Genomic DNA, 27233 nt, shown 5'->3' on the forward strand with positions numbered 1-27233 from the left:
TCACTGACCAAACAGATCACCGTATCTGCAGTCACTGCCAGTGCCACCACTACCCTATCCCCATCATTTTCAGGAGTCAAAAGAGGACTGAAGTGATTTAATGCTTTGGTCAAGTCCAACATCTTTGCTTATAGGCATAACTTCCGCTCTGAAACCCCACACCCCTCCTGGAGCCTTCAGAGGAGTGGGCCACCTAGAAGGACACTTAGAGGTCCTCTTTGCCTCTTTCAAGAATCTTGGGGCATATAATCCTGCTTCCTTTTCTTTTGCCTTTTTTGCCCTTTGCCTTCTTTTACCCAGAGCTCCTCTTACTTCCTCAGGGTCAGAGTCACCTTCCAAGTAGAAGGCAACAAGAAGGGAAAAGCAGACTAGAACAAAATGGAAATAAAAGGAATTTATTTGACTCAAGTTTTCCCCAAACCCAAAAATCTCTGATATCTAACCAATAAACCTTCAAACACCTTGTCTCCTCCATGCTTGAAAACCTTTCCTCACCAGGCCCTTCTAGGAGCTGGCTGGAAGAGGAAGGGTGGAGGGAAGACATAGTCTCGATCTACCTGGTACATATCATACCATCAGCACTTACGTGAGAATCCGAGGGCCCCTCCCTGGTAAGGGACAGTGATGAAGTGGACTCTGCTGTGTCTGGACAGATAGAAATCCTCTTTTAAAGGGATTATAAGAACTCTTTGGAGTATTATTGAATCCATTTATAGTGACAAAAGGGGAAATTTATATGATTTTAACGAAGTAGGAAAAATAGCAAGAACATACAAATGAAACACTTCAGCTGAGTCCTGATGGTGGCGAATTACTTAATTTGGAATTACCCTGACATTGACAAATGTATAATTTTATTTAAAATAAATGAAAATATTTTTTATTGTTTCATTTATCTATTGCTTTTTTTTTTTTTAAGATTTTATTTATCTGACCCAGAGAGAAAGCACAAGAGGGGGAGTGGCAGTCAGAGGGAGAGGGAGAAGCAGTCTCCCAACTGAGCTGGAAGCCTGACAAGGGCTTCAATCCCTGCACTCCAGGGACTTGAGCCGAAGGCAGACACTTAACTGACTGAGCCACCTGAGCCAGCCAGGCACCTGTATCTACTGTGATTTAATAAATCACCCCGGAGAGCAGGAGAAACTTAGAAGCTGGCCGGGAAAAAAAAAAGCTATCAAGGGTTTTTTTTATACACACCAGCAGCATCACACTGTGATATGAATTTTTTTTCTCTACCATTCTTGTAGGAAAAGAAAACAGGAAACATTGGAAAGATAAATAGAGTCTTTCCTGTGAAGGTAAGCTTCATTATTTTTCTGTTGAACTTTGGTAAAATGGCAAGGGTTAGATTAATTCATGATAACAACTGAAGATTTGTGAGATTGGGTAGGGTACCTAATACCACCTAAATATTTATATTTAAATTTTTCTCTGCATCATGTATCCCATTTGAAAATAATGTTTCTGGGAGCACGTGGGTGGCTCATTTGGTTAAGCAGCTACCTTCGGTTCGGGTCATGATCCAAGCCCTCACCGGGCTGGCTCCCTGCTCCGTGAAGAGCCTGATTCTCCCTAGGCCTCTGCTGTTCCTCCTGCTTATGCATGCTCTCTCTCTCAAATAAATAAAATACAACACTAAAATACTTTGGGTTTGAAAAACTAAATTTAAAAAATCTAAAACGTAGAACTTGAAACAACCCTTTATTTAAAAACAACACAAAATAAAAAGTTGAGCTCATAGAAACAGAGTAAAAAGTGGTTACCAGTGGCTAGGGTGCAGGGGAAATAGGGAGAGGTTGCTACCTCTCTATACTTTCAAGGGTACAAACTTTCAGTTGTAAAATGAAGGTTTGAAAATCTAATGTAAAACATGGTGACTATAGTTGATAATACCCTATTATGTAATTGAAACTTGCTAGGAAAGTAGAACTTAAATGTTCTCACAAAAAAAAAAAAAAAAATTTCAGGCAGCCCGGATGGCTCAGGGGTTTGGCACTGCCTGCAGCCCAGGGTGTGATCCTAGAGACCCGGAATCAAAACTAGCTATATGTGCTTCCTATTTGGTGATACTTTGTTCTTAGAAAAAAAGGATATGTAAAAAAAAAAAAAAAAAAGTATATGTAATTTTCATATTCAAAATGTTTCCACAATTAAATTTCCTAAAAGTAACTATTTTGTAGTTGAAGTCAATACTTAGTCAGATGTGTCAGGGATCCCTGGGTGGCTCAGCGGTTTAGCGCCGCCTTTGGCCCAGGGTGTGATGCTGGAGTCCTGGGATCGAGTCCCACGTCGGGCTCCCTGCATGAAGCCTGCTTCTCCCTCTGCCTGTGTCTCTGCCTCTCTCTCTCTCTCTCTCTTTCTCTCTCTCTCTCTCTCCCCCCGTGTGTGTGTCTATCGTGAATAAATAAAATCTTTAAAAAAAAAAAATCAGGTGTGTCTGATCACTAAGAGAGATGGATTATTTAGTGATTTTCTTGGGTTTGGCAACGCTGTAAAAAAGAGTAGGAAAGAACTGTAGCAGGATAACCCTTTAAAGTGTTAATTTTGGGGTTCCCCTCCCACACTGCAAACAAATAGACAAATGCCATAAGAAAATCAAGATGGGGACGCCTGGGTGGCTCAGTGTTAAGCATCTGCCTTCAGCTCAGGGCGTGATCTTAGAGTCCTGGGATTAAGTCCTGCATCAGGCTTCCTGCATGGAGCCTGCTTTTTCCTCTCCGGTGTCTCTGCCTGTTTGTGCGTCTCTCATGAATAAATAAAATCTTTAAAAAAAAATCAAGATGACAAATCTTCAAGCATTAGCTTTCAAGAATGCCAGTAATGTAACCCTGCGTGGAAAGATTCAGATGCATTCTGACAGAGCTTTTGCTCCCACAGATTAGATAAAGTATGGTCTCAGAGAAAAGAGAACAGTGGGAGAGAAGCGGCATCAAGCACCTAAGACATGTGAGAGGAAGCCCATGCCCTCTCTGGAGCCGGCACTGCTACTAGCCCAGAGCCAGGGCACTGTTTAGAAGCTGAGGCAGACTTGATCCTCTTGTCATTCCGTAGGTTCCACCATTCACCAGTGGTCACCCCACTGTCCATCATTAGTGCAGTTTGAAGTATTGTTGCCTTTATCCCAAGATTCTTTTCATATGCTTCTGATTGACCATCTCCTGGGAGCAGTCCCTCATCTGACAGCCCAGGACACTCATAAACACCATTCTACTCCCCCATCTCTCCCCCACATTGGAAACTACTAGAAGACTTGTAGTCCTTGATGGGTGATAGTGGAGAAGGCTTGGACACTTTTTGGGGTGAGAGCTGAAAAGAAATGTTTGGTCTGAAGAAAGCAGGATTATTTGGAATGCATGTGAAATCACCCACTGAGCCAGGATAGCAGAGGAATGCACTCCCCCACCACAGAGCATTAAGAAGTATCTGGTCACAGGTAGAGCATGTTAGAGCTGGACGAGAGCTTGCGGAACATCTCGTCCCACCCTTCCACAGAGCAGAGTAGGCTGTTTGAGGTCCAGTAGCTGGTTAATGGCTCAGCCGCAACCAGTAATAAAATGTCATAAGTGAGTTTAACCTTCTCTCCAGTATGAGTGCATCTGGTTTGGGAGCTCTTTCTTTGGGTTTTTCTCTCATCCTCCTTCAAGTCATGCTAATCAAATACAGGACCCACTTTCTAAGTTAGCCCAAATTCAATAGCTCACAGTGACACCAAAGTGAAGTTTTTGTTGGATTAGTTTATTGCCATAAAATAGAGTGAAGACTTTTTTTTTTTTGATTGTTGGGAGAGCCATAACTGCTTATTACAATTTCTCTATCACTGAGACTGCTTGCACTAGTCCACAGGTGCCTGAAACTGAGCCCTAGAATGTACTTCATTGTGTTAAAGAAAGTCCAAGCTTCCTTCCTCATAAATGAAGATCTGACCTTCCTTATAGCTATGCCTATGTTCTGCTCATTCTCCTATGAATACTTATTTCACTATAATTTTGACAGGTGGAAATAAAAGGGCAACTACTTCTTGCTCAGCATTTCTCTAGTGATCACTCTGTAATTTCTACTCCCTGGGATGCCAGGGTGGCAGTGGTTGAGCATCTGCCTTCCACTCAAGTTGTAGTCCTGGGGTCCTGGGATCCTGGTCCCGCATCAGGCTCCCCCGGGGAGCCTGCTTCTCCCTCTGCCTGTGTCTCTGCCTCTCTCATGAAGAAATAGAATCTTTAAAAAAAAAAAATTCTACTCCCTACAGTTTATCTTTGGACATTTCAGTGGCCTCATACCACTTACCATTGTTACACCAACAAAACTCATCAGGTTACACTTTATACATTTGCTTTACATGGGCTTCTGTTCCCTTTGTAGTTTTTTTTTTTTTTTTTAAGAAACTTATTTTTAGAGAAATGCTCATTTTTAGCACCACTTTACATATATCAGTGTATGTAAAGTTTCTTTTTCATGGATAAAAAAACTTTAAGGACTTCTCTTACAGATATTGTTGAAACATTCAAATAAAGTCTGTTTATAAGACACAGGGATAGCTAGATATTAAACAAATGAAACAAGTTGACTCATAAATACTAGGTTGACTCCTGGTTAACATTTTAGACTAATATTTCACACATTGTTTCTGTTCAACTAATTTCAGAACTTCATGAAAAAGTTGAATGGTAGGTTGGGTAAGAGGGTACCACAATGGGAGCCTTTTTTCCAAGGCTGGCATGTGAATAAAGTACCTGCAAATCATAAAAAGAAACAAAATAGCTTTAAAAACAAGAATTTAACATTGGTCACATCAGTATATAGACACTCACTAGCATAGGGCTGTTGGATATGGGGATCTAAGCCACAGGATACAGCTAGTATTTTCAGTCATCTGATCTCTAGGTTGGGTGACCTAGGAGATCTCTGTTATGTGAGCCTTTCAGCTCTTTGAGACGCTTTCCTACAGCAAAGGAAGTGAATTTCATTAATAATATATCCGTTATCAAGACATTAATAGGGAAGCCAGGACTGTCCCCACCACCGCGTGGGCTGAGGCTCCTGATTCTTGTTTGCTTGGGTAATACACAGGAAGTTGAAATGCAAGAGTCAAGTTGTGAAGGGTAGGGCTCATCCCCATGGCCTTAGTAAAAATTTGGGAAAGGCCAGGGGAAGAAACAAAAATGAGAAAACCTTAAGCCTTCCCCTGATGGCTTAGGAGATAGGCTCTCACATTAGAATCACCTGGTGAGTATTTTAAACCTCAGTACCCAGGCCCCACCACCGATGAACTGAACAGAGGTGCTCCAGGTGAGACCTGAGTATCAGTATTTTTTTTTTCATAGTTACTCCAGTGATTCTAATGCACGCAGGCTGAAAATCGGGATTTTAAAACAAAGATCACAAGCCTAAATGCCCACAGGTAACCCACTAGGAAGAAGGTCAGGTATGAATAGAGAGGAGGCTGTGGCACACTGAGTACACAGAGGCAGCTGCTGGTGAGCTCCTGCCAACTATCGTCATGCAGGACTCTGACACCATTTTGGCAGTTGTTCTGATTTTTAAATGTGCATAACTAATATTTAAAAATTGGTTCGTGTGATACATGCCACAACATGGACGCACCTTGAAAACGTGATGCTAAGTGAAAGGAGCCAGACACAGAAGGCCATGTATTGTATGATTCCATTCATGTGAAATGTCCAGAATAGGCAAATCCACAGAGAGAAGTGGATTAGTGGTTGCCAGGGGCTGGGGGGAGGGGATCATGGCATGTGACTGCTTAATGGGTACCAGGTTTCTTTGGGGGTGATGAAAATGTTCTGCAATTAGATGGTGGTAGTGGTTGCACAACATTGTGAAATGGATTACAAGTGACTGAACTGCACACTTTAAAATAGTGAATTTCATGCTATATGAATTTTACGTTAAAAAAAAAAAAACTGAGGAAAAAATTAGGTTGTGTGGACCAATTCAGAGCAGGCCAAACAAAACCCTTTTATAGAAGCCGGAGTGGAACCGATGGTGTAAAACCAACTACAGGGAGGAAAGACAGAGTCCACAAATTGGGCTGAAATTTTTTAAAGAGCCAATCTAAGGCCATAATGTATGCCTCCACATTCTTTTATGTCTGTGCCCAAACTGGTGGCAAAGCAATGCCTGCTGTACCCTTTTCATCTTAAGTCAGACGCAAGCTGGGTTTTTTCCTTGATAGGTGCTAATGCGGAGCTGAGCGGCTGCCAGCCTATAAATAGAAGCAGGAACCCCTGAGGTGCAGAACAAGCTGGCTGATGAAACCAGTGCTTGTTACTGCTCTTCCTTACTGTTTTGTTCCTGAGTAAGAGAGGGGGTGAAGGAAACAAAAAATAATAATCACATTCATTAATTGTTTCTCCTTTTATCAATTGCGTTTCTTTTTCTTTTTTCCCCAGTGCTTCAGTTAAATTCACAATCCCTAATTCATCATCCCCTTCAGTAGGGTTTGTAACTCTTGATTACTCACAGCATGTTAAAATCATTACTAGCCTCTGTGAGGTGCTGGCTGCAACAAAGACAGTGAGAAACAGTTCTTCAAAAGGAGTTTGATGTTTCATTAGTCTTTTCTAGCCTGGGAATACACTTCAAATGGCAGTGGTTCTTAGAGCTCACCCAAACCCTACCTTACCGCGGATCAAAGTGAAATATTATTAAAAGCAAAAACAGAATCGCCCATCTTCACTTCATCTTCTAAATACTGGGCCACGCTGCAGTTCTGCATGAAAATCAGAAATGAGTGGCTTTTGCTGCTGATTAGATTCAGACTTCTCTTACCTGAATTCTTCTCTGTACTCATTCCTAATATACTCAGCTAAAGTCTTGCTGTACTGCAGGCAGCTCTTAAGGATGTAAAATTGCTGATACAACAGAACTGCTTGGCTGGGACTTAGCAACTGAAATGAAGCTGAAAGCCCTTTTACCATTTGTTTCACAATACTGTCCACGAAAGTGATCTACACAGGAAAAAAAGCAGTTATATGTAGGCCACATGCCACCCATAAGGCACCTATTTCAGCTGGGGCTTCACTAAATCTAAGCTGAAGTCCTCACCATCCTTGCACCAATACTCTTGCACTATTTCTCACTGAAATGGTACTCAGAGAGCACCAGACCATAGGCTGATTGGGTTTACCATTCACCCCCCTCTAAGCAGAATCAGCACGAATTCTGACTGTCAAGGAGATTTGATTCCAGTGTAAATGGAGAACATTGGAAGCAGGAGTGGGGGATAGAAGGGGAGCTTGAAAGGTCTATAGGCTCCTCCAGGAGGGAAGATGATTTCTCTTCTCTTCTACTGCGAAGAACAAATGACCCACAGAGATAAACGTCCTGTGACTTAACAAGAGGGTTCCTCCAAGGCAGTGGCTCTCAAAATTGAGTATGCATAAAGATCACCTGGGCAGCTCAATAAATGTGGAATCCTGAGCCCCACCTCGATATTTACCATGAACAATTCTAATGGCTTTGTTCCTCAGACATCACCTTGAGAGACAGTACGTGAGAAAGCAAAGAAAACCAGGCTTGACACAAGCAAGTGATGTTGATACCACTGTTAACTGGGGTTTTCATCAAGAGTATGTCTGCTATCATTTCTGAGGAGTAAATTAAAATGGAAACAGTAGCAATAATGTGATGTTATTAAGCTGCTGCTTCTCACACACAAAGTCATTTACAACAGAACCAAGGGGTTTCTGGCTGGCTCAGTTGGTAGCGCATGTGACTCTTGATCTTGGGGTTGTGAGTTCAAAACCCCACACTGAGTGTAGAGATTACTTTAAAAAAACACAAAAAACAGAACCAAATAACAAAAACTAAGAACAATGGATTCCACCAGTCTTTTTTTTTTTTTTTTTTTTTTGATGGGGGCACATTTTCAAACTATCCATAAATGTAGGCTACCATAAAAACAGAAGGGAATTTGGTGTTTTAACTTAAAAAAAAAAAAAAAAAACAGAAGGGAGCTCTATTGTCCTTTCAAGCTCTAACCAGAAGGTCCCTTTGCATGCCCATTAAATTAGTATTAATAAATGTGTTGCCTTCTCTGTTGATGTTGCTACTGGCCCTTCCTAAGTAGGACAGGTGGTTTGGAGTGGGTTTTCCCCAATCCAGATCTGTTTACACATACTGACTAAATACTGTGTCAGGCAAACACAGATTGAGGTTGGAGAGTCTGGAGCAGTACAACAAAGCAATGACCATTTGGGAATTAAATTTTTAACTTCTTCTGCATCTTGCTCTAACCAAGTAAAAGAAGAATCAGCCAGAGCAGACTAGCATATAGGTGGATTCAATGATCACAACAGTTTTCTTGCTTGTACATTTCTCTCAAATGGCCTGTTTCTACCCATACTCTAGAACTGAGTTAATACTGAAGCTTTCAACAACACTAGTAGTCCTTTTGCCACCTTTCTTTCATCCTAGTGTACTTTATGGTCACAGACTGGCTTCATACTCAATTCCCTTGGTGAACCAGCCCTATAAGTTGATAAAGAAACTTCCCTGTGGCTTGGAGTCCTTAGTACCCCCAGACTTCACACATCAGTTCAGATGATAGGGTCTGCAACCACTGCACAGAAAAAAGTAAGGGTCTTGCATCTTGCACATACAAGCTTCTGTTGCTATGAATGTCTAGAACTTTATGATACTCCTTGAAGCGGGCCAGAGACTAGTTAACCTCTGTGTGCTGCTAAAGAAGCCACATCCATGGGCTCAGTCTCTGTATATGGCAGCTGACTGTGTACCCTCTGGCCCTAGCCAGATTTTTGTAAACATATGTCACAAGGGCCTGGCATATTTAGTATAACTATAGAAAATACCCCAAAGTAGTACCACTGATAGTCAACAGAGGCATGTTTGTATTTGGAAAGAGAACATATTATATCAAATCCTCCATTAGCAATGAAAACTTAATTTGGTTTACTGCTTTTTGAAGAGATCTCCAATTAAATGTATTTTGATCAAATGCATGAATACATGAATGAATAAAGGAAAATTAAGTTTGGGGAGATGATAAGACATTAAGGAATAAAACTTTTAGGGAATTAATTCAGCAGATGTTTTATTGAATATCTGCCTACCACAATAGGCATAGCTTCCACATTCATGGCACTTAGAGTCTGTTGGGGGAGAATGATATTGTGTCAATCTTTTTTTCTTTTTTTAAGATTTTATTTATTTATTCCTAAGAGATAACAGAGAGAGGCAGAGACATAGGCAGAGGGAGAAGCAGGCTCCATGCAGGGAGCCCGACGTGGGACTCGATCCTGGGACTCCAGGGTCACTCCCAGAGTTGAAGGCAGGCACTTAACCACTGAGCCACCCAGGCACCCCAATACTGTGTCAGTCTTGACTATATATTTGAATATATAGAAGTTTGGTAACAAACTTCACAAAATGTTGATGCTTTGCTTAACACAACAAAGGTTTACTACTTGCTCACATTGTTTGTCCCTTATGGGTTGACAGGGTGTTCTCTTCATTGTAGTCACTCAGGACTGTATGAAATGCTGTCATTTACCCTACCAGGAGGACAAGAGGATGCAGAGAAGCATGCACTTGCTCTAAAACCTTCTGGCAAGAAGTGACACAGGCTGCTTATGCTCACATTCTGTTGATGAAAGCAAGAACAGAGACCTAATTTCAAGTGAGGAGTGAAGTACAATCCTACCATGTGCCTGGAACCAGGGAGAACCAGAATATATGCGGCACTAATGGCTGCCACAGAAAAGAACTGAATAGTAACACCAACAAATGCAAACTGCAACAGTAACAAGTCCTATGGAGGGAAGGAGGAAGACACTAAGCTATGACTGTGTGCCAATAATGGGGAATGTGATCTAGACAGAGGTGAGAATATCATCCCCCTACCCTATCTCAGGAAGGGGCACTGAAGATTAGGATTAGTAAGAGTTAATGTAGAAAAAGAGGGAAAAGCATTTCAGACAGACAGAAGGACTGGTAAAAGTCCTGCAATGGAGTTGGAGGTGTTGGGTTATATAGCTGGGAAAGTGAGAGACTAGATGAGCCTTGTAGGCCATCTCTTTTTTATGAGAGATTTAAAGCAAGGCATGACATAATCAGATTTTTTAATCCCTTTGGTCTGGTGGGAAGATAGGGACAGACCATGTAGACGTGATTGTAATGTCAAGAAGGGAGACAGTGGTACTATGGACTAGGATGGCAGTTGCCAGGACAGAGAGCTCTGATGATCCCAAGTGTTAATTCATACTCCCCAATCCATACTCCCTGTTTAAGATAAATGTTCAGGGGGCACCTGGGTTGCTCAGTCGGTTAAGCAGCCTGCAGTTGATTTCAGCTCAGGTCATGATCTCAGAATCCTGTGATTCAACCCCACATCTTCAGGGCTCCCTGCTCAGTGGGGAGTCTCCTTGAAGAATCTCTTCCTCTCCTCTGCCCCTGCCCCCTGCTCATTCTCACTCATTCTCTTGCACTCTCTCTTCCTCTCAAATAAATAAACCTTTAAAAAAAAAAAAAGACAAAAAAAAAAAAAGACAAATGTTCATTTTTTCACTTACTTATACAACCAATATTTTAATATTATTGTTTCCTACAGAATGTATTTTAGGGTTTTTCATGAAATAAGGATCACATTTAAGATATCATTTCAGGGGGTACCTGGGTGGCTCAGTAGGTTAAGCATCTGACTCTTGATTTCAGCTTATGTGGTGATCTTAGGGACATGAGACTGAGCACTGCATCAGGCTCTGTACTAAGTATGGAGCTTCCCTAAGATTCTCTCTCTCTCTCTCTCTCCCTCTCTCTCCCCCCTTCCCCTGCTAATGCTCTTCTCTCTCTCAAAATAAATAGATGATAGGCAGATACATAGATAGATAGATAGATAGATAGATAGATAGATAGATAGATAGATAGATAGATAAAGTAAATTTTTTTTAAATTTTCATTTCAGTACCTTAAGCACTCAGGCCCCAAATATCAAAATGCCTTTTTTTAAACCAAATGATAAAATGATCAGATTTACCTTTTGCTTCTGTTTTATAAATGTGACTCCTTATAGAGAAAATTTGTGTTTTATTAAGCAGAAGAGCACCTGTTTATTTAGCTGTGAGTGGTGGTTTTGTTTTTGCTTCTTGGTACTTACTACGGAAGGATGACTTTGTAGGAAGGACATCATCCAGCTAATAGCAAACTTTGTTGATCCCAATCCAAGATTTCCCTAAAAGACTCAAGGAAATAAGTTATGTTCATGAAGTTCAAGTTGTGCATGAAAGGATATTCATTCTCAAATATAATTTATCTTAATTAATGAAATCTTTATAATCAGTATTTAGAAAAAAATTAAAAGTAATTCAGTATTTAGGAAAATAAACTGGACAAGTACTTAAGAGCAAATGTAGTATCATTTAAGTCAGCCAATTTTGGAGATCATCTCTAACACAAGTATAGTAAATGTATATTATTAATCATATATATTATCATAGATATGTAATAGTCATGTGATATATAAAAAATCACACAGTATAATATGTATAATAAAATATACCTGCTGAAAGACAAGAAGTATTTCATATAAAAGTGCCGTAGCTGTATCTGTATATTCCACAATAAGCTTCTGTAACTAGAATTTTAAATAAGATATCATTGTCAGGGCCAAAAATAATAGTCATTTCTCCTTATGACTTATAAAAGAATTTTTGGTTAACTGAAAATATAATGAGTGTGGTCAGTTTTCCTGTTCTGTTTGATTCAATCGTTCTCAAAAAAAAAAAAAAAAAAAAAACAAAACCAAAAACGGCTTTCATAAAAAGACTACTCATTGAATAATGTCTAAGAAAGTGGGTCAGGGAAAAAAGATACAATGGCCCATAGAATACTGATTTGCACAAAAAAAGCACAAAAAAACTGATTTACAAAATCATTCAGATCAAGAACTGTACATCCTTTCAAGAGTATTGAAATATCTCCCTAGAATTTAAGGTGGGCAATTCTCTGGGAAATTTAATTTAGGCTTATGCCCAACGTGAACTACAACTGCCTCTGTAACATGGGTAAATATAGGGCTTAGAGATTTTCTTTTCTCTCTCTCTCTCTCTCTCTGTCTCTCTCTCTGTCTCTCTCTGTCTCTCTCAAGAACTCCAGTTAGTGAGGCTGTCTTCTGGTCTCAAGTAAGTCTTCTAGCCCATACTCCACTTGGTCACTTGGTGCATGAGATACTATGTTTGTGGGCGTTGCTGCCGGCCCACTCACTTTCCCTGATAGTATTCTTTTCAAAGAGCTCTAGTTTGAAAACTCCCACTCTGTTGGATCTTGGAACTAAAATGTATATGATCTGCTCATGGCTTCACTAATAGTCCAGGTGCCAAAATCACCACGTCCAAAACCAGGAAACTCAGACTTATCTATTCTGCCCATGACCTATTTTTATACGGAAATACCATAGGTAGTCAAGTCAACTAATCCAAAACCAAGCTCGTTGTTTCCCTTTTGAGCCTACTCTTCTTGCTATAATTCTTACCTGATACCAGGCCAGAATCTAAATGTCATCTAGTCTTCACAATTTATTTTCACATCAACATATCAATGCAATTTCCTAAAAATTTCTGGAATCTATCCTCTTTACAACTACTCTCCCTTTTCTTCATTTATGTATTCAACAAATATGCATCAGACACTGTGCTAAGTGTTGAGGATTCAGTAGAGATCAACAGAGACATGGACCATGACCTCATGGAAGATACTGGAGCACAAACAACAATCTAGCAATCCAGTAATTACATGCATGGTTGCTAACTGAGACAAGAGCTGTGAAAGAAGAGTATAGGAAGTTAGGAGGGCTCTACAAAGAAAGCCTAGCCTTGTTTCGGGGGTGGAGAGCTTCACTCTGGCCTATATCACTTCTCACCTGGACTACAGCACTAGCTTCTTAGCCCGGCCTGAGTTTTACTTCCATCCCACTCTTTAATCCCTAATCTACTTACTCCACTGTTGAAAATGGTATCATAGATACTCCATGTAATCTATAATACTCGTATATTTGAATATATAGAAATTACTATTTCTATAATATTCATATGTATGAATATTTGTGTTATGTTTAACATCTCTAACCAGAATGAATATGAATTTTTATATATTTCTCTAATATTCATATGTATGAATATTATATTTGTGAATATCTATAATATTCTATTATATTCTCATATTCATTTTATGTTTAATTAAGACCTGTCTCTCTAACCAAACTATAAACCGATGAGGGCAGAGGTTGTGTCTGTTTTGCTTCTTGTTTGGACCCCACTGCCTACCATACTGTTTAGCTCATAATAGAGTTACAATAAATATTATTAAATGAATGAATAAATTTAAGAGTTTTCTAAAACATAATGCTAATTGTATGTTTAAGAAGTATCTAATCAAAAAAAATTTTTAAAGAACTATTTAATCATATCCCATCCTTTAAAAGAATTCTGTGTTGTTCTGCTCAAAATAAACTAATAAGCTGATTTATTCTCAGAATATGTGCTTTTTCGGTAGTCTGATATTTCTAATGTATTAGTAAAACCTTAGGAAAAAAAATAATTCTCACTGAGTTTGCACTACTTAGATATATAAAAGGGATGGTAAACTGCAAGAGAGTTAACCCTAAAATCTCTTAAAGACAGTGTTTTTTACTATTAGACTCCTAATGTAGAATTACATACACATAAATATTTTGTATAGAGACATAAACAGATTTATTTAATGCATACTGAATACTAATCATTTTCCTTAGTATTCATAGTTTAAAACATATAAAATGGATATATTATTAGTTTTAAAGATTTTATTTATTCATGAGAGACAGAGAGGCAGAGACATGGGCAGAGGGAGAAGCAGGCTTCACGCAAGGAGCCCAATGCAGGAATTGATCCCAGGAGTCCGGGAGACACTCAACCACTGAGCCACCCAGGTGTCCCTAAAATGGATGTATGAATATTGATAATGGGTATCTAAGTTTTGAGGTTAATGGCAAAATTTACTCTTCGATTTAATTATATTTCTGTATTCTACAATGTCATGGTCCACATTAGAAAACAGGAAGCCAGGGTACCCTTATATGTTATATTTAGTCTACCACAAAATTCTCATCTCACCTCAGCATCAAAAGACATCTCAACTAAAGTTGAATCAGCCACCAACTGGATATCAAACACAGGACAAGATTTTGGAATCTGAGGTTCACTAATTAAAATTACCAGAAGATTAAACAATATTCCCCTAAAAAAAATAAATAAAAGGCAATTAATGAATAAAGTTTGAAAACAATAAAGCCAAGTTTGCAGACATTGAATAATACAAGTATAAACCACTGCAAACTATTCTTGACTGAATTTTTGAATTCCTGGACATGCAAACAATTAACTAAGTAGTGATAAGACATTTAAGTGAAAAATACGATTTCTTGATCTTTTGACTCAAAGCAAGTTGTTTTGTTTTTTTAAGAGTGTGTGAAAGCATGAGAGCAGGAGTGGGAGGGGCAGAGGGACAAAGAATCTTAAGCAAGCTCCACACCCAGCACATAGCCTGACAAGGGGCTCAATCTCATGACCCTGAAATCATGACCTGAGCCAAAATCAAGAGTCAGTCATTTAACAGACTGAGCCAACCAGGCACCCCTCAAAGCAAGTATAGCTCTACAAGTTCACATAGCTTAGAAAGCTTGGTAAGTCTGGACTTAACGGAAATTTGGGTGATTTCAAGGCTCTTTTTTCCCCCAAAGGGCTTTTTATGGGCTACTAATTCCAGGCAGTATTATAGTCAAAATAGATTGTGATTGAAAGAGATAGAGGAAATACTTAGTTAAACCAAATTCATGAGATATCTATACTATTAGACTTCTCAGAAGCTTTAATATGCTCGCATGCACTGTATATCTCCAGGACAAAGAAACTTTTGTATGAAGCATTTCCTAAAATGCTTTTTTAAATTTTTTAATTGAAATATAGTTGACATACTAGTTTCAGGTGTATAAGATAGTTATTCAACAATTATATGCATTATCAAATGCTTACCACGATAAGTATAGTTACCATCTGTCACCATACAAAGCTATTACATGATTAACTATATTCCCTATCCCATACTTTTCATCCCCATGACTTTCCTATTTTATAATTGGAAATTTGTACCTCTTAATCCCCTTTTACCTATTTTTCCCATCCCCTCATCCCCCTGCCATTTGGCAATCACTTGTTTGTTCTCCGTATTTATGAGTCAGTTTCTCCTTTTGTTGTTATTTTTTTGCTTTGTTTTTTAGATTCCACATATAAGTGAAATCATATGGTATTTGTCTTTGACTTACTTCTCTTAGGATAATACCCTCTAAGCCCATCCATATTGTCACAAATAGCAAGATTTTATTCTATTTTATAGCTAAGTAATATTCTATTGTGTATATACACAATATCTTTTTTATCCATTCATCTATCAGTGGATATTTAGGTGGCTTCCATATCTTGGCTATTGTAAATAATGTTGCAGTAAACATAGGACTGCATGTAATTTTTTAGATTAGTGTTTTTATTTTCTTTGGATGACTATCCAGAAATAGAATTACTGGATATGATACTTATATTTTTAGTTTTTTGAAGAACCTCCATACTGTTTTCCAGAGTGGTTGCACCAATTTATATTCTCAACAGCAGTGCAAAAAAGAAAAAAAAAAAGAGAATGGAACTCATTTTTAACAAAGCATTTGAGAGGTTTACTGTTCCACTGAAGACTACTAGCTATTAGTTAATAAAACTAATATTACTTTTTAAGTCTTTTGCTTTCAAAACCAGTGTACTACCCATTAACCTACACTAATAACTCATTTAAATTGTTACTATATGTTGGAATAATATACCCTATTACTTGAAAATAAAGAGAAAAAAATCACACTCCAAATTAAGGATCCTGAGGAATGGGGTTTGGCAACACCATCTTCATATTTGTCATGCAATCTATGTATAGTTGTAAAGGAGCTGAAGGCGGACCACTAGGAAAATCCGTTGCCTAACCAAAGATAGTATCAGAGTAGCTTTGACAGATGGGAATAGTAAAAGAATTTATAGATAGGACTATATATAAATCCTCTATAACCATTAGCATTCTCTTCATAATGGAATAAAAGAAACTACAAACAATCCCTATTTAGCAATAATTGAGGCTTCCTAATCTTTTTACAATCACTTAAATCATTACCATGATTAGAAGTTAATGATTTAATAAATAAATAAATAAATAAATAAATAAATAAATAAATAAAATTTTTTTGAAAGTTCATGATTAACCAAAATTTTAATAAAAATAAAATCCCTTCCTTTCTCCAACTGAAAAAGCAAGTCAGTTCTCATATCTGCAAAAGAAGAGTCATGTCATCACACTTCTCAAAAAAGCAGGATATGTCCTACACGATATTTGTTAATGTTTTATTCAGGCTACTTTAAAATAGCCAATCTTATTTTAAAAGACCCTTCCAGGGATCCCTGGGTGGCGCAGCGGTTTAGCGCCACCTTCAGCCTGGGGTGTGATCCTGGAGACCCGGGATCGAATCCCACATTGGGCTCCCGGTGCATGGAGCCTGCTTCTCCCTCTGCCTGTGTCTCTGCCTCTCTCTCTCTCTCTCTCTCTCTCTCTCTCTCTCTGTGACTATCATAAATAAATAAAAATTAAAAAAAAATAAAAAAAGACCCTTCCAAAATCAACAAAACATTCCATTTAGAAGCTTTTCCTGATACTAAGTTTGAAATGACATTCCATTTACTACTGTTCTATTTAATTAAGGTCCTTTATTTTCAGCAACAGCTTCTTTGCAGAGTATCATATAATCCAGAGTTAAGGGAAGGAACTTTCAAATTCTGGGACACTTGCTGTGATGATACATGAATTCAACCATATGAGTATTAAAATACGAATGGGTTTATGGCACATTTCAGGAAGAACACAGTGAACTGAGCTGAGCTAATAAAATCTCTACTTATGAAAAAAGAGGGAAATGCTGAAATGATTAAATGCTTTTTTATTTGCTCACATGGAATTTAATTTTAAATCTACTCCTTCTGCCAACGCTATTTAAAATCCACTAGGTCAATAATAGAAGAAATTTTAATCAAAATAGTAGTTTCATCCCCAAAATAAAAGACTTACTATAGGATTGACATCACAGCCTTTAAAAATAGTGTCAACAGTTTTGATACTTTCATTGTTTAGATTGTCATTTCCAATGGGAGAATTTTGAATGCATTGCAAAATATTTTCTAATATATAGAGACTTTGAAAGGCAAACTCATGGTCTCATAACTCGGTCTTTGTTATTTTGATATGCAGAATTCTAATATGGCCCCAAGATTTTTGCCCCCTGGTATATATACCCTATATAATCCCTTTCCTTTAAGTATGAGCAGGACCTGTGAATATATGAGGCTATTACTTTCGTGATCATGTTATGTTAGATGAGAAAGGTAAGGAGATTTTGCATATATAATTAACGTTCCTAATTTGTTGACTTTTGAGTTAATCAAAGGGAGATTATCCTGGGTGAGCCTGATTATCCAATTGAGCTCTTCAAAGAATGCTTAGGCCTTTTCTGAGCTCAGAGATAGTCTCCTGCCAAAAAGCAGGCTATCATGAGTTTATAGCTATGAAGAAATTAATTCTGCCAAAAAAAAAAAACAAAAAAAACCCAAATGAGCTTGAAAGATGACCCTCAAGCCTCAGATGAGACACAAATTCAGTCGACACCTTGACTGCCATTTGTGATAACCAGAGCAAGATGATCCAACTGAGCTATGCCCAGATTGCCTGATCCACAGAAACTGTGGGATAAACAATTTGTATTGTTTTAAGCCCCTGAGTTTGTAGTAATTTGTTACAGGGTAATAGAAGACTAATGCAGTTATATTAGACATTAACTGTGCTAGTTAAGGCTACGGGTAACATGACACTATGCATATCAAAATTGGCTGAATATATTACAACCAGACTCTATTACAGCAATATAACATATGCATTGAAATATATGAAAAGAGGGATCCCTAGGTGGCGCAGCGGTTTGGCGCCTGCCTTCGGCCTAGGGCGCGATCCTGGAGACCCGGGATCGAATCCCACATCGGGCTCCCAGTGCATGGAGCCTGCTTCTCCCTCTGCCTGTGTCTCTGCCTCTCTCTCTCTCTCTCTCTGTGACTATCATAAATAAATAAAAAATTAAAAAAAAAAAAAGAAATATATGAAAAGAGCTAGTCATATCAGGAAGGAAAGAGGCTATCATAGAGCTGTTGTGGCCAAACCAAGTTAAGACAGAATAATTAAAACAGCAGAGTTTAGTAAGAATGGTGGTTTCTCAGCTCAGATAGAGAGAGGTAGGGACTTAATGGTAGACAAAAAGGGTAATATGATTCAGCATTAATTCAGTATAGTAAGATAGAAATATAAGAAGTAATCTTGAATTTCTGTCGTGGAGATTGAGGAAATAGTACTATCAACTGCATAAAGAAGTATACAGAGGAGGCATCTGACTGGCTCAGTCGGTAGAGCACGCAACTCTTGATTGCAGGGTTATAAGTTCAAATCCCACTCTGGGTGTTGAGATTACTTTAAAAAAATAAAATATTTAAAAAAGAAAAAAGTATTCAGAGAAATAATAGAGTGTATCTTCCTTGTTTGCTGTAAAGCAGAGGTCAACAAACTATGGCCTGTAGGCCAAATAGCCCAGAGTCCGTTTTTATAAATAAAGCTTTGTTGGAACAGAGCTGTGCCCATTGATTTATAAATTGTCTGTGACTGTTTTTATGCTGCAGTGGCAAAGTTGAGTAGCTGCAACAGAGACTATATGGCCTGAAAAGTCAAAAATGTTTGTGGCCCTTTATAGAAATGTCTGACCCTCCTGGTATATAGCATAGTATGCCCATAGTCCCTGGCACATAGCAATTATCATTGAAATTCACTTGTAAAGTTCTCTAATAAAAAGCCAGGACAAACATTACTAAAAGTTCTTATTCTTCTCCCAAGCTCAAATGTTTTAGAGCCTATGGCCTTCATTTTCCTTCCACCTTTAATACAGAAAATTTATTTTCTTTTTTAAAAGATTTTATTTATTTATTTGACAGAGAGAAAGAGAGAGAGCATAAGTAAGGGGAGCAACAGAGAGAAAGAGAGAAGCGGGCTCTCCTGTGAGCAGGGAGCCCAACACGGGGCTTAGTCCCAGAATCCTGGGATCATGACATGACCTGAAGGCAGCTGCTTAATTGACTGAGCCACCCAGGTGCCCCTAATACAGAAATTTTAGATAAATGGTGGGGGGGGGGGTGGAGATTAAGATTATAGTCAGAACACTGGCCCAGGATGTAATTCATAGTCCATAAATCATATAAAAAGTTCATGTAAAATATGCAAACACATACTTCCTGTGGCAAAGAATGCTATTGTCCTCCTACTATACATTCTTTCATTCTTCCTTTTAGTAACAGGTGTTCCTATCACCATCTAAAGTTTAGCTAGGTATAGAGCCATGCAACTACAGACACATTTAACTTCTCTTGCAGCTATATATGGGCATACGCCTAAAGTTCTCATCAAAGGAATATGAGCAGAAAAGTCTTACATGCCTCTCTTAAAAAGAAAATTTGCTTCCTTCTCCTTCTCTTCCTGCATCCCACAGGATTTAATGAAGTCACAAAGGTCAGTCTGCTTCAACCATGGGGAAGGGATAGCATAGTAAAAGATGTCAGAGCAACAAAAGGGAAGGAACCTAGGTCTCTGGCTGATTTTGTGGAAGAAAGCGTGGCTATCTACTTTGGACAAGTATGTAAAAAAGATGTAAATTTCTATCTTCTGTAGGCCATATATTTTTGCATATCTTTATTATAGCAGCTTACTTTATATGTTGATAAACCCCCCCACTAGCATTCAGTTCAAAGTCACACAATTATATATTAAATGAAACTACTATATTCCTGCCTTTGCAATGTAAACTTTCTGTTATGTGGGTATAAGAGTACTCTGTAAAATTCTAGTAGAGAACCCTGGCTTTTAATGTCTTATGGGGCATTTGGTGCTTTTCAAGTTCACCAGACAATGACAGAAGATAACATGCTAAGACGATCTTTGTGCCCTTAAAAATCCAGAGAGACAGAACTCACTATGTGCCAATCAATCTGCTCATCCAGAAGGAAGTGGAGAGAAAGAGTTTAAGATATTTCCAGGGGGATTGAACAGAGAAGTAAGAGAGCTATGAGTTTTGGAAGACACTCAGTAGAGTAGTCTTGGGTTGCAACTACAAGGTCCCAATGTCTTCTAGAAGACCTTACTTCTTAGCTGCCAATGTGTTCAGGCGCGATGACTCAGTTTCTGTTTCTCTGAACATCAGTCCCAGAGTCTGTATAATTTCAATGCATGCTCTAGAAAACAAAGAAAAAAGCATGGAAGTGGCATGATTGCATTACAAGTTCAGAATTTCACAAAATTAGTAATCCTTGATAGAAATGCTCTCAGATACCTATATACAAAAATATATGGGAAGGAAATTCTGTATATTAAATTGTCAACATCGAGTGCCTGCCTACACTGTGATAGCTACGTAGTAAACACTCAACAATATTTGTTGAATGAATTAGTTAATAGCTGAATGTCAGGATTAGAAGTCATTTTCATATTGTTTTTTTGTCCTTAATTTTTTTGATAATCAGACACTATTTTAAAATTATTTTTAATAATTTTATCTTTTTCAAGTAGGTAATATTTGGCTCAAAATTTCAAAGGTAAAAAAGGGAATACAGTGAAAGGTGTCTTTCCTTCAGACACCCATTTTTGTTCCCTTTTGGAACAACGAATATTACTAGTTTCTTACGTAGCCTTTCTTTAAAAAGTAGAACAGGGTTGCCTGGGTGGCTCAGTTGATTAAGTGTCTGACTCCAGATTTCAGCTCTCCCTTTCCCTTCCCCCCAAAAGTAGAACAAAATGAATGCTCTTTTTAAAAATCTATGTGAAGCAAAACTTGCAGCACCATTAATCATTAATACAATATATATTTTGTCCACTGCCTTCCATTTATCTTTAACACCCTAGGGGAAGAAAAATCTATGATTATCCAGTTAGTACTTACACCAGCTCATCAGCCCTTTGGCTCTTATTTTGAAGTGTGCTCTTATCCTTGGACTCTGGCAAGTATTCATGAAGTTTATTCACTAGGAAATAGAAAAGATCACTGGTCTGTGAAAGCAAGCAGGAAAGAAGATGGTAATTAGGTATCAGTTGGTAAAACTCTATCTTTACGTAATAAAAATATGAATAAATTATTTATTGTCTGGGGATAAACTGAATTATAGTATCTCTCATTACTATTAGCATAACCCAAATTGAAAACACTTTTACTTATATCCAGGAGACCACTGTCCTGGTGAACAGAGCCAGAGCTAAAGGCGGGGGGCGGGGGGGGGGTTATACGGCAGGTTCTACGGTCAAGGCATTGTCATTCAGTTACCTGGGAATCATATGTTAAATGGAGTCTACTATAACTCCTGGCTTTCCAAAGTACCTTGGCCTTTGTGAGGATACAATGAATAATGGCTAGAAAAACACTTTTTGAATGTTTGCTAACCTAAAAGCAAATGCACAGTACTGGTATGGCCTAATGAAGATAGTGAAGAATGATACTAATAATTCTCTTAATACAGTGGTAATGTGGATTGCCATCTCTAATGACAAAATAAACACTAACTTAAGAGTGCAGGAAGCAGTTTTTCCGGGCTTCTGTGCAGTCTCATGAGATAAATCGAGCATGAAATAAGCACTGGCCCATGAAATCAGGCAAGTTGGCACTAATGAGAAATATGTAATTGCGTCTTTTTTCTTTTCCTCTCTTATTCATTTTTTCCTCAGGACTTTTGTTTACTAGTCACAAATTAAACTCTTTGTTTAGAGAGGTATTCTGTGTACCTTTACGTAAGTGATATGGCTGGAGAAGAGGGTAAGGATGGCAAGTGGAGAGAGGAGAAGGAGCAGGATATTCAGGCCCTCTCAGAAGAGCTGCCGTTCATCCAGGCTTCTGGTAAGTAAGCACAGTGTGGTGGCTTTATACACTAACCCTGGTGCCAGGCTCTTTGAGTTCACATCCAAGCTCTGCCACTGATTAGCTATATGATATCTGGCAAATTACTTACATACTCTGTGACTCAATTTATGTCTAAAATGGAGTTAATGTCACCTGATGGGGTTAAATAAGATAGCATTTGTAAAGCCTGAATGATGCTCAGCTCATCCTAAGTGCTTAATAAATTTATGAGTTACTATGGTGATCTCCCACTCGTAAAATATCTTCCACCAAACTGCAACAACATGGAGAAATCTCTAAACTATTATGCCAAAAGAAGCCAACACAAAAGAGTACATGGTGTACAGTTCTGGGTAAGTGGAATTCTAGGACGGGTAAAACTAATCTACAGTGACAGAAAGCACAAAAATTGCCTGGGGCCAGGGATGGGAGGAAACGGCCTGCCAAAGAGTCTGAGGTAGCCCTTTGGGGTGATAGAAGGATTCTAAATCTTGATTGGGGTGATGGTTCTATAGGTATATACGTTTGCCAAAACTCTTTAAACTGAACCCTAAAAGTGAGTACATTTTATTATATGTAAGTTATATCCCAGTAATTTCTCCAAAGAAGATGTACATATGCCAATAAGCACATGAAAAAATACTCAACATCACTAATCACTAATCATTAGGGAAAGGCAAGTCAAAACTCAAAAAATGAGAAAACAAGTGTTGACAAGGATGTGAGAAAACTAGAACCTGTATGCACTGTTGGTGGGGATGTACGATGGTACTGCCACTGTGGAAAACAGCATGGTGGTTCCTCAAAAAATAAGAAAATTACCATATGATTCAGCAATCCCACTTCTGGGTACACTGCCAAAAGAACTGAAAGCAAGGTCTCATATTTACACACCCATATTCAAAATGGTAATATCCACAATAGCTTAAATGTGGAAGCAATGCAAGTATCCATCAGTGGAGAATGGGATAAGCAAAATGTGGTATATACATACAATGGAATATTATTCAGCCTTAAAAAGAAAGCAAATTTTGGCACATGCTACAACATTGATAAATCTGGAAGACATGCTAAGTGAAATAAGCCAGTAATAAAAATCACTGGGTGATCCCACTTACATGAGATATTTAGAGAAGTTAAACTCATAGAAGCAGAAAGAAGAATGGTATTGCCAGGGGCTGGGGGAAGACGTGAATGGGGAATTATTATTTAATGAGTATAGTTTCAGTTTTGCAAGATGAAAAGAGTTCTGGAGATGGGTGCACAACAATATAATGTACCGTCTTAATACCATTGGACCATATATTTAAAAATGGTTAAGATAGGGGAGCCTGGGTGGCTCAGTGGTTGAGCGTCTGCCTTTGGCTCAGGTCATGATCCAGGGTCCTGGGATCAAGTCCTGCATCGGGCTCCCTGCTCAGTGGGGAGTCTGCTTCTCCCTTTCCCCCCTGCTCATGCTCTTTCTTGCTATCTCTGTTGCTCTCTCTGCCTCTCTCAAAAAAATAAATACAATCTTAATTTTTTAAAAATGAACAGTATTTTATCTGAGCCATGATGAATGGGTAGGATTTTAACAGGAGAAAATGGAAGAAGAAACAGCCTAGAGATAGGGAACAGCAGTGGAAAACAATGAGGGGCTGGAAAGGACAGGGTGTTTGAGTCATCCACGTGGCTGGAGCTTCTTGAGGAAAGAGGTGAAAACAATGAAGTGTGTGGGGTTGAGTGGTTAGGTCTAGCTTCATTCTCTTTCTCTACATCTTTCTTTTGCTCCACAGCCAAGGCTACTTGCATCGGGCCCATTTTAAGATTGGAGACGCTTAAATGGCCTCCAGACCAATACTCTAGTATTCAACACTAACACCCTTCTTCCTAGTCTAACCTGTGGGAGGTACCTCAGTGCTCCTACCTCACCACCTGCTTTAAATCCAACCCCATGATTGTGTCCCATGTTATCTAAGTAGACTTCTCTGGGCCCTGTGCTAAGACCCTTGCCAATCTTCTCTCTGCTACTGGATTTACTCTTAACAACCTTTATATCCTGGTCACCTTCTCAACTCCACATTCCATGAATGCCCTATTGCCAAACTAAACAATCAGATCTTCCCGGTACCAAAGGTTTGTGCAGACGTTTGGGTGAAATCCACCCACATGCTGGAATGCCCTGATCTTTCATTTTGTATATGATGTAGGGATCACTCTCAGCCTCGAGGACGGTGCCTTCCCTGGAAGCATCTACAGCTGGATTAGTTCATCCTGTGCCTGCCCTATATAGATGTTGGCCCCTTCCTGAAAACCCACCTTGCTAAAATAAAGGCTATGCCTGTCCAGATTTGGAATCTGTGACAGAGGTCATTGGTGGAGAGCCTTAAATGCTAAAGCCAAAGTGTTTGTACTTAGTAGGGAAAGCCAGCAAGATCATACAATCAGTTACAGATTAAACTGATACCAAGTGTGGGATGGACCAGAGAAGAATATGTGGGTGGGGTATAATACCAATTTCCTTAGTCTTTCCACATGAACTCCATTTCCATTTTTAGGCTATGTAGCACAACATCATCATTACCTGTGACAGTGTTATGGGACATTTAACATACTATTCTATGTAGCTAATATGCCCTCTAATTAGGGTGCTCCACCATCCCAGTTTACTTGGGATAGTCCTAGTTTTTCTACTGATAGTCCCATATCCTGCAAATTTCCTCAGTCCTAGTGAAACTGGGACAATTGGTCACCTAAGTCTGGGCAAACCCAGATGGTTGGTCATCCTACATGTGAAGCACTTAGAATCCTAAGAAGTGGCCAGGACTGTCTTGTATGTTTGAGGAACCTGTGCACTTTACAGCTGCTCAATAAAATGTTGCCATCCATGAGACCACTGGCCAGAATTAGGATACGATGCATAGCCATCATCATGAGCTCCCCTCCTCCCTTAAGCCTCATTAGCTCCACACCAGTACTCACTGGGGCTTCTGAATACCTTCACCTTCACCTGAAACTACGTAGTCTTACAGAGTAAGTCTGTAACTTGCTGAGTAAGAGAGCTAGGTTGCTTTGACTCCCCAAGAATCACCTTTTTAAAAATAACAGTCCTACACTCAAAAATAATTTTTTTCCATTTTATTTTTATTGTAGGGATACCTGAAGCTAAATCTTCTTGAAATCTACTTTTTCATCTCACTGTACTCATACATCTTGCATGCCAGAAGCTTCCCCTCCAATCATCTCTCTCTGACTTGAAACCCAACTCATGTAAGGTACTATCTTTTTGCTACCATTCTCCTCTTTGCTCACCTCCCCTCCAACACACACATACACGTTATTGATTACATCACAACATTTCAAGTACTGAGTCAGGATTGCATTAAATTTAGTCAGCATTTTAAAATATATCTTCCATCAGGGTGCCTCAGTGGCTCAGTCTTTTGAGATTCTGACTTTTGTTTTTTTTGTTTTGTTTTGTTTTGTTTTGTTTTGTTTTGTTTTTGTTTTTTGAGAGTCTGACTTTTGATTTTGACTTCTGGCTTCACGCTCAGCATGGAGTCTGCTAATGGATTCTCTCTCCCTCTCCCTCTGCGCACTCCCACTCTACTCATGCCCTCTCTCTCTAAAATAAAATACAGCCTCTGAATACAAGACATTTATTTGTATTTTACTTTATGCCTGATTATGCTGCATTTGGTAAACAGGTGGAACAAGTTTCAAAGATTAAAAGTAAAACAAACCACCTACTTTCCAGAACAGTCGTTTTAGAATGAAGTTTTTCTGGGCTGCTACTTTGAGTTCCGTAATTAAACAAAGTATCTTCTGCAAAGTATTGTCTTTAAGAAAAAGTTCAGATTTAAGTTGACTGAAGTGCTTAATTTTCTCCTCAGATCTACGGAAACACAAGAAAAAACTTCCATGTAAAAAAATGATGATAAATAGCAGTTGAGAAATATCAATGATTTTGACAAGTTGTAAAACTTTATTACTAATGGAATTTTAATATATTTTGTGCTTCTAGCTTTACTACTCATTAGTAATGAACCTTGCTTTCCCCAGATTGAACTGTTTATTACTCTCCAGACGTATTTTCCCCCATGCCCCTTTACTCAAGCTGTATCCACCATATCAGGAATTCTCTCAGTGTCTCTAGGAAACTTGTCCCTCTTTCATAGCCTAGCTCAGAGTTTGTTCACATACCATTTACCATACTGCAGGGACCATATGTAATACTATTTGCTTAATATTTTTTCTTTAACTCACTTTTTGTGTGTGCATAGAGTAGTTTATTTATCTAAGATTTTACTTAAGAGAGAGAGAGCAAGCATACACACAAGCAGTGAGGAGAGGCAAATGGAGAGGGAGAGAGTCTCAAGCCAACTGGAACTGACCAGTGATCCCAGGACCCTGAGGTCATGTGACCTGAGCTGAAACCAAGAGTCAGACACTTAACCAACTGAGCCATCCAGGTGCCCCGGGAACCAGTATCATGTGCCATAAATAGCAGATAATTGTAAAAATGGCATGGAAGCAACACAATTCTAAGTTGATGCACCACATTCTAAGCCTGAGGCCTGCTCTCTCTTTGACAAAAAGGCAGCTGAGCATGTGTTAGAGAGCTGCCACTTTTGGCACCAAGCTGAGAGGTTCTCCCTAATGAGATTGGACTAGTTGGAAAAGGAATTACTTTTCCACTATGGAAGTCAAAGTTATTTCCTGCCATGTCAGAGTACCAAATGTATTCATCCCTTCTCACTGACCCGTGTGTGTTCCACAGTTCAGGAAAAGCTAGCTTTGCTGAAAAGAGAAATACTTTCCCCTTAAAGCTTTCCCTAATTCCTCCATGAATGGGGAACCTCTACTGTAGCACTTTTTCCACACTTCTTATATATCACGCTAATCCTCTTTTGCCCCATTGTTGTGATTTGTGTGCTTGTCCTGCGTACTTTTCATGGACTGGCTCATTCAGTCCCACTAAGGGGGCAGAGCTGGGAATTACTGTTGCATTTATAGGATATTAGAAAGGTTAAGTAACCTGTAAGCAGGGTGCAGGGGCGCCTGGCTGTCTCAGTTGATAGAATATGTGATTCTTGATCTCAGAGTCATGAGTTCAAGCCCCACATTAGGCATGGAGCCTACGTTAAAAAAATAGAAAGAAAAAGGGGTGTGAAGTAATGATAGGAGAGATATCTCA

At 38.8% G+C, this 27233-nt stretch overlaps 1 protein-coding gene and 1 long non-coding RNA gene across 33 annotated transcripts in view; one reads left to right on the forward strand and one right to left on the reverse strand.

The window, feature by feature from the left end:
* The window catches only part of LOC140642469 (uncharacterized), a 120046-nt gene that overhangs the window by 22442 nt on the left and 70371 nt on the right, over window positions 1–27233 (forward strand). For 2 of the 5 annotated variants that reach the window (XR_012038889.1, XR_012038886.1), the window contains 4 exons: window positions 1248–1298; window positions 9475–9855; window positions 19551–19686; window positions 21886–22054. This is a non-coding gene — a long non-coding RNA (uncharacterized lncRNA). The remainder of the gene's footprint in view (window positions 1–1247; window positions 1299–9474; window positions 9856–19550; window positions 19687–21885; window positions 22055–27233) is intronic. The other 3 variants (XR_012038888.1, XR_012038890.1, XR_012038887.1) reach the window with 3 other exon arrangements.
* Window positions 1–27233, reverse strand: part of C11H12orf56 (chromosome 11 C12orf56 homolog) — a 112722-nt gene that overhangs the window by 19295 nt on the left and 66194 nt on the right. For 7 of the 28 annotated variants that reach the window (XM_072843080.1, XM_072843078.1, XM_072843084.1 and 4 more), the window contains 8 exons: window positions 25787–25931; window positions 21110–21216; window positions 20316–20405; window positions 14121–14244; window positions 11531–11605; window positions 11129–11203; window positions 6784–6962; window positions 4585–6306 (listed from right to left, as the gene is read on the reverse strand). In XM_072843080.1, the coding sequence (XP_072699181.1) occupies window positions 6147–6306; window positions 6784–6962; window positions 11129–11203; window positions 11531–11605; window positions 14121–14244; window positions 20316–20405; window positions 21110–21216; window positions 25787–25931 (955 nt within the window). In that variant the 3' untranslated portion in view covers window positions 4585–6146. The other 21 variants (XM_072843081.1, XM_072843085.1, XM_072843103.1 and 18 more) reach the window with 19 other exon arrangements.

Source organism: Canis lupus, chromosome 11 (assembly GCF_048164855.1).
Source record: "Canis lupus baileyi chromosome 11, mCanLup2.hap1, whole genome shotgun sequence".
Taxonomy (NCBI): domain Eukaryota; kingdom Metazoa; phylum Chordata; class Mammalia; order Carnivora; family Canidae; genus Canis; species Canis lupus.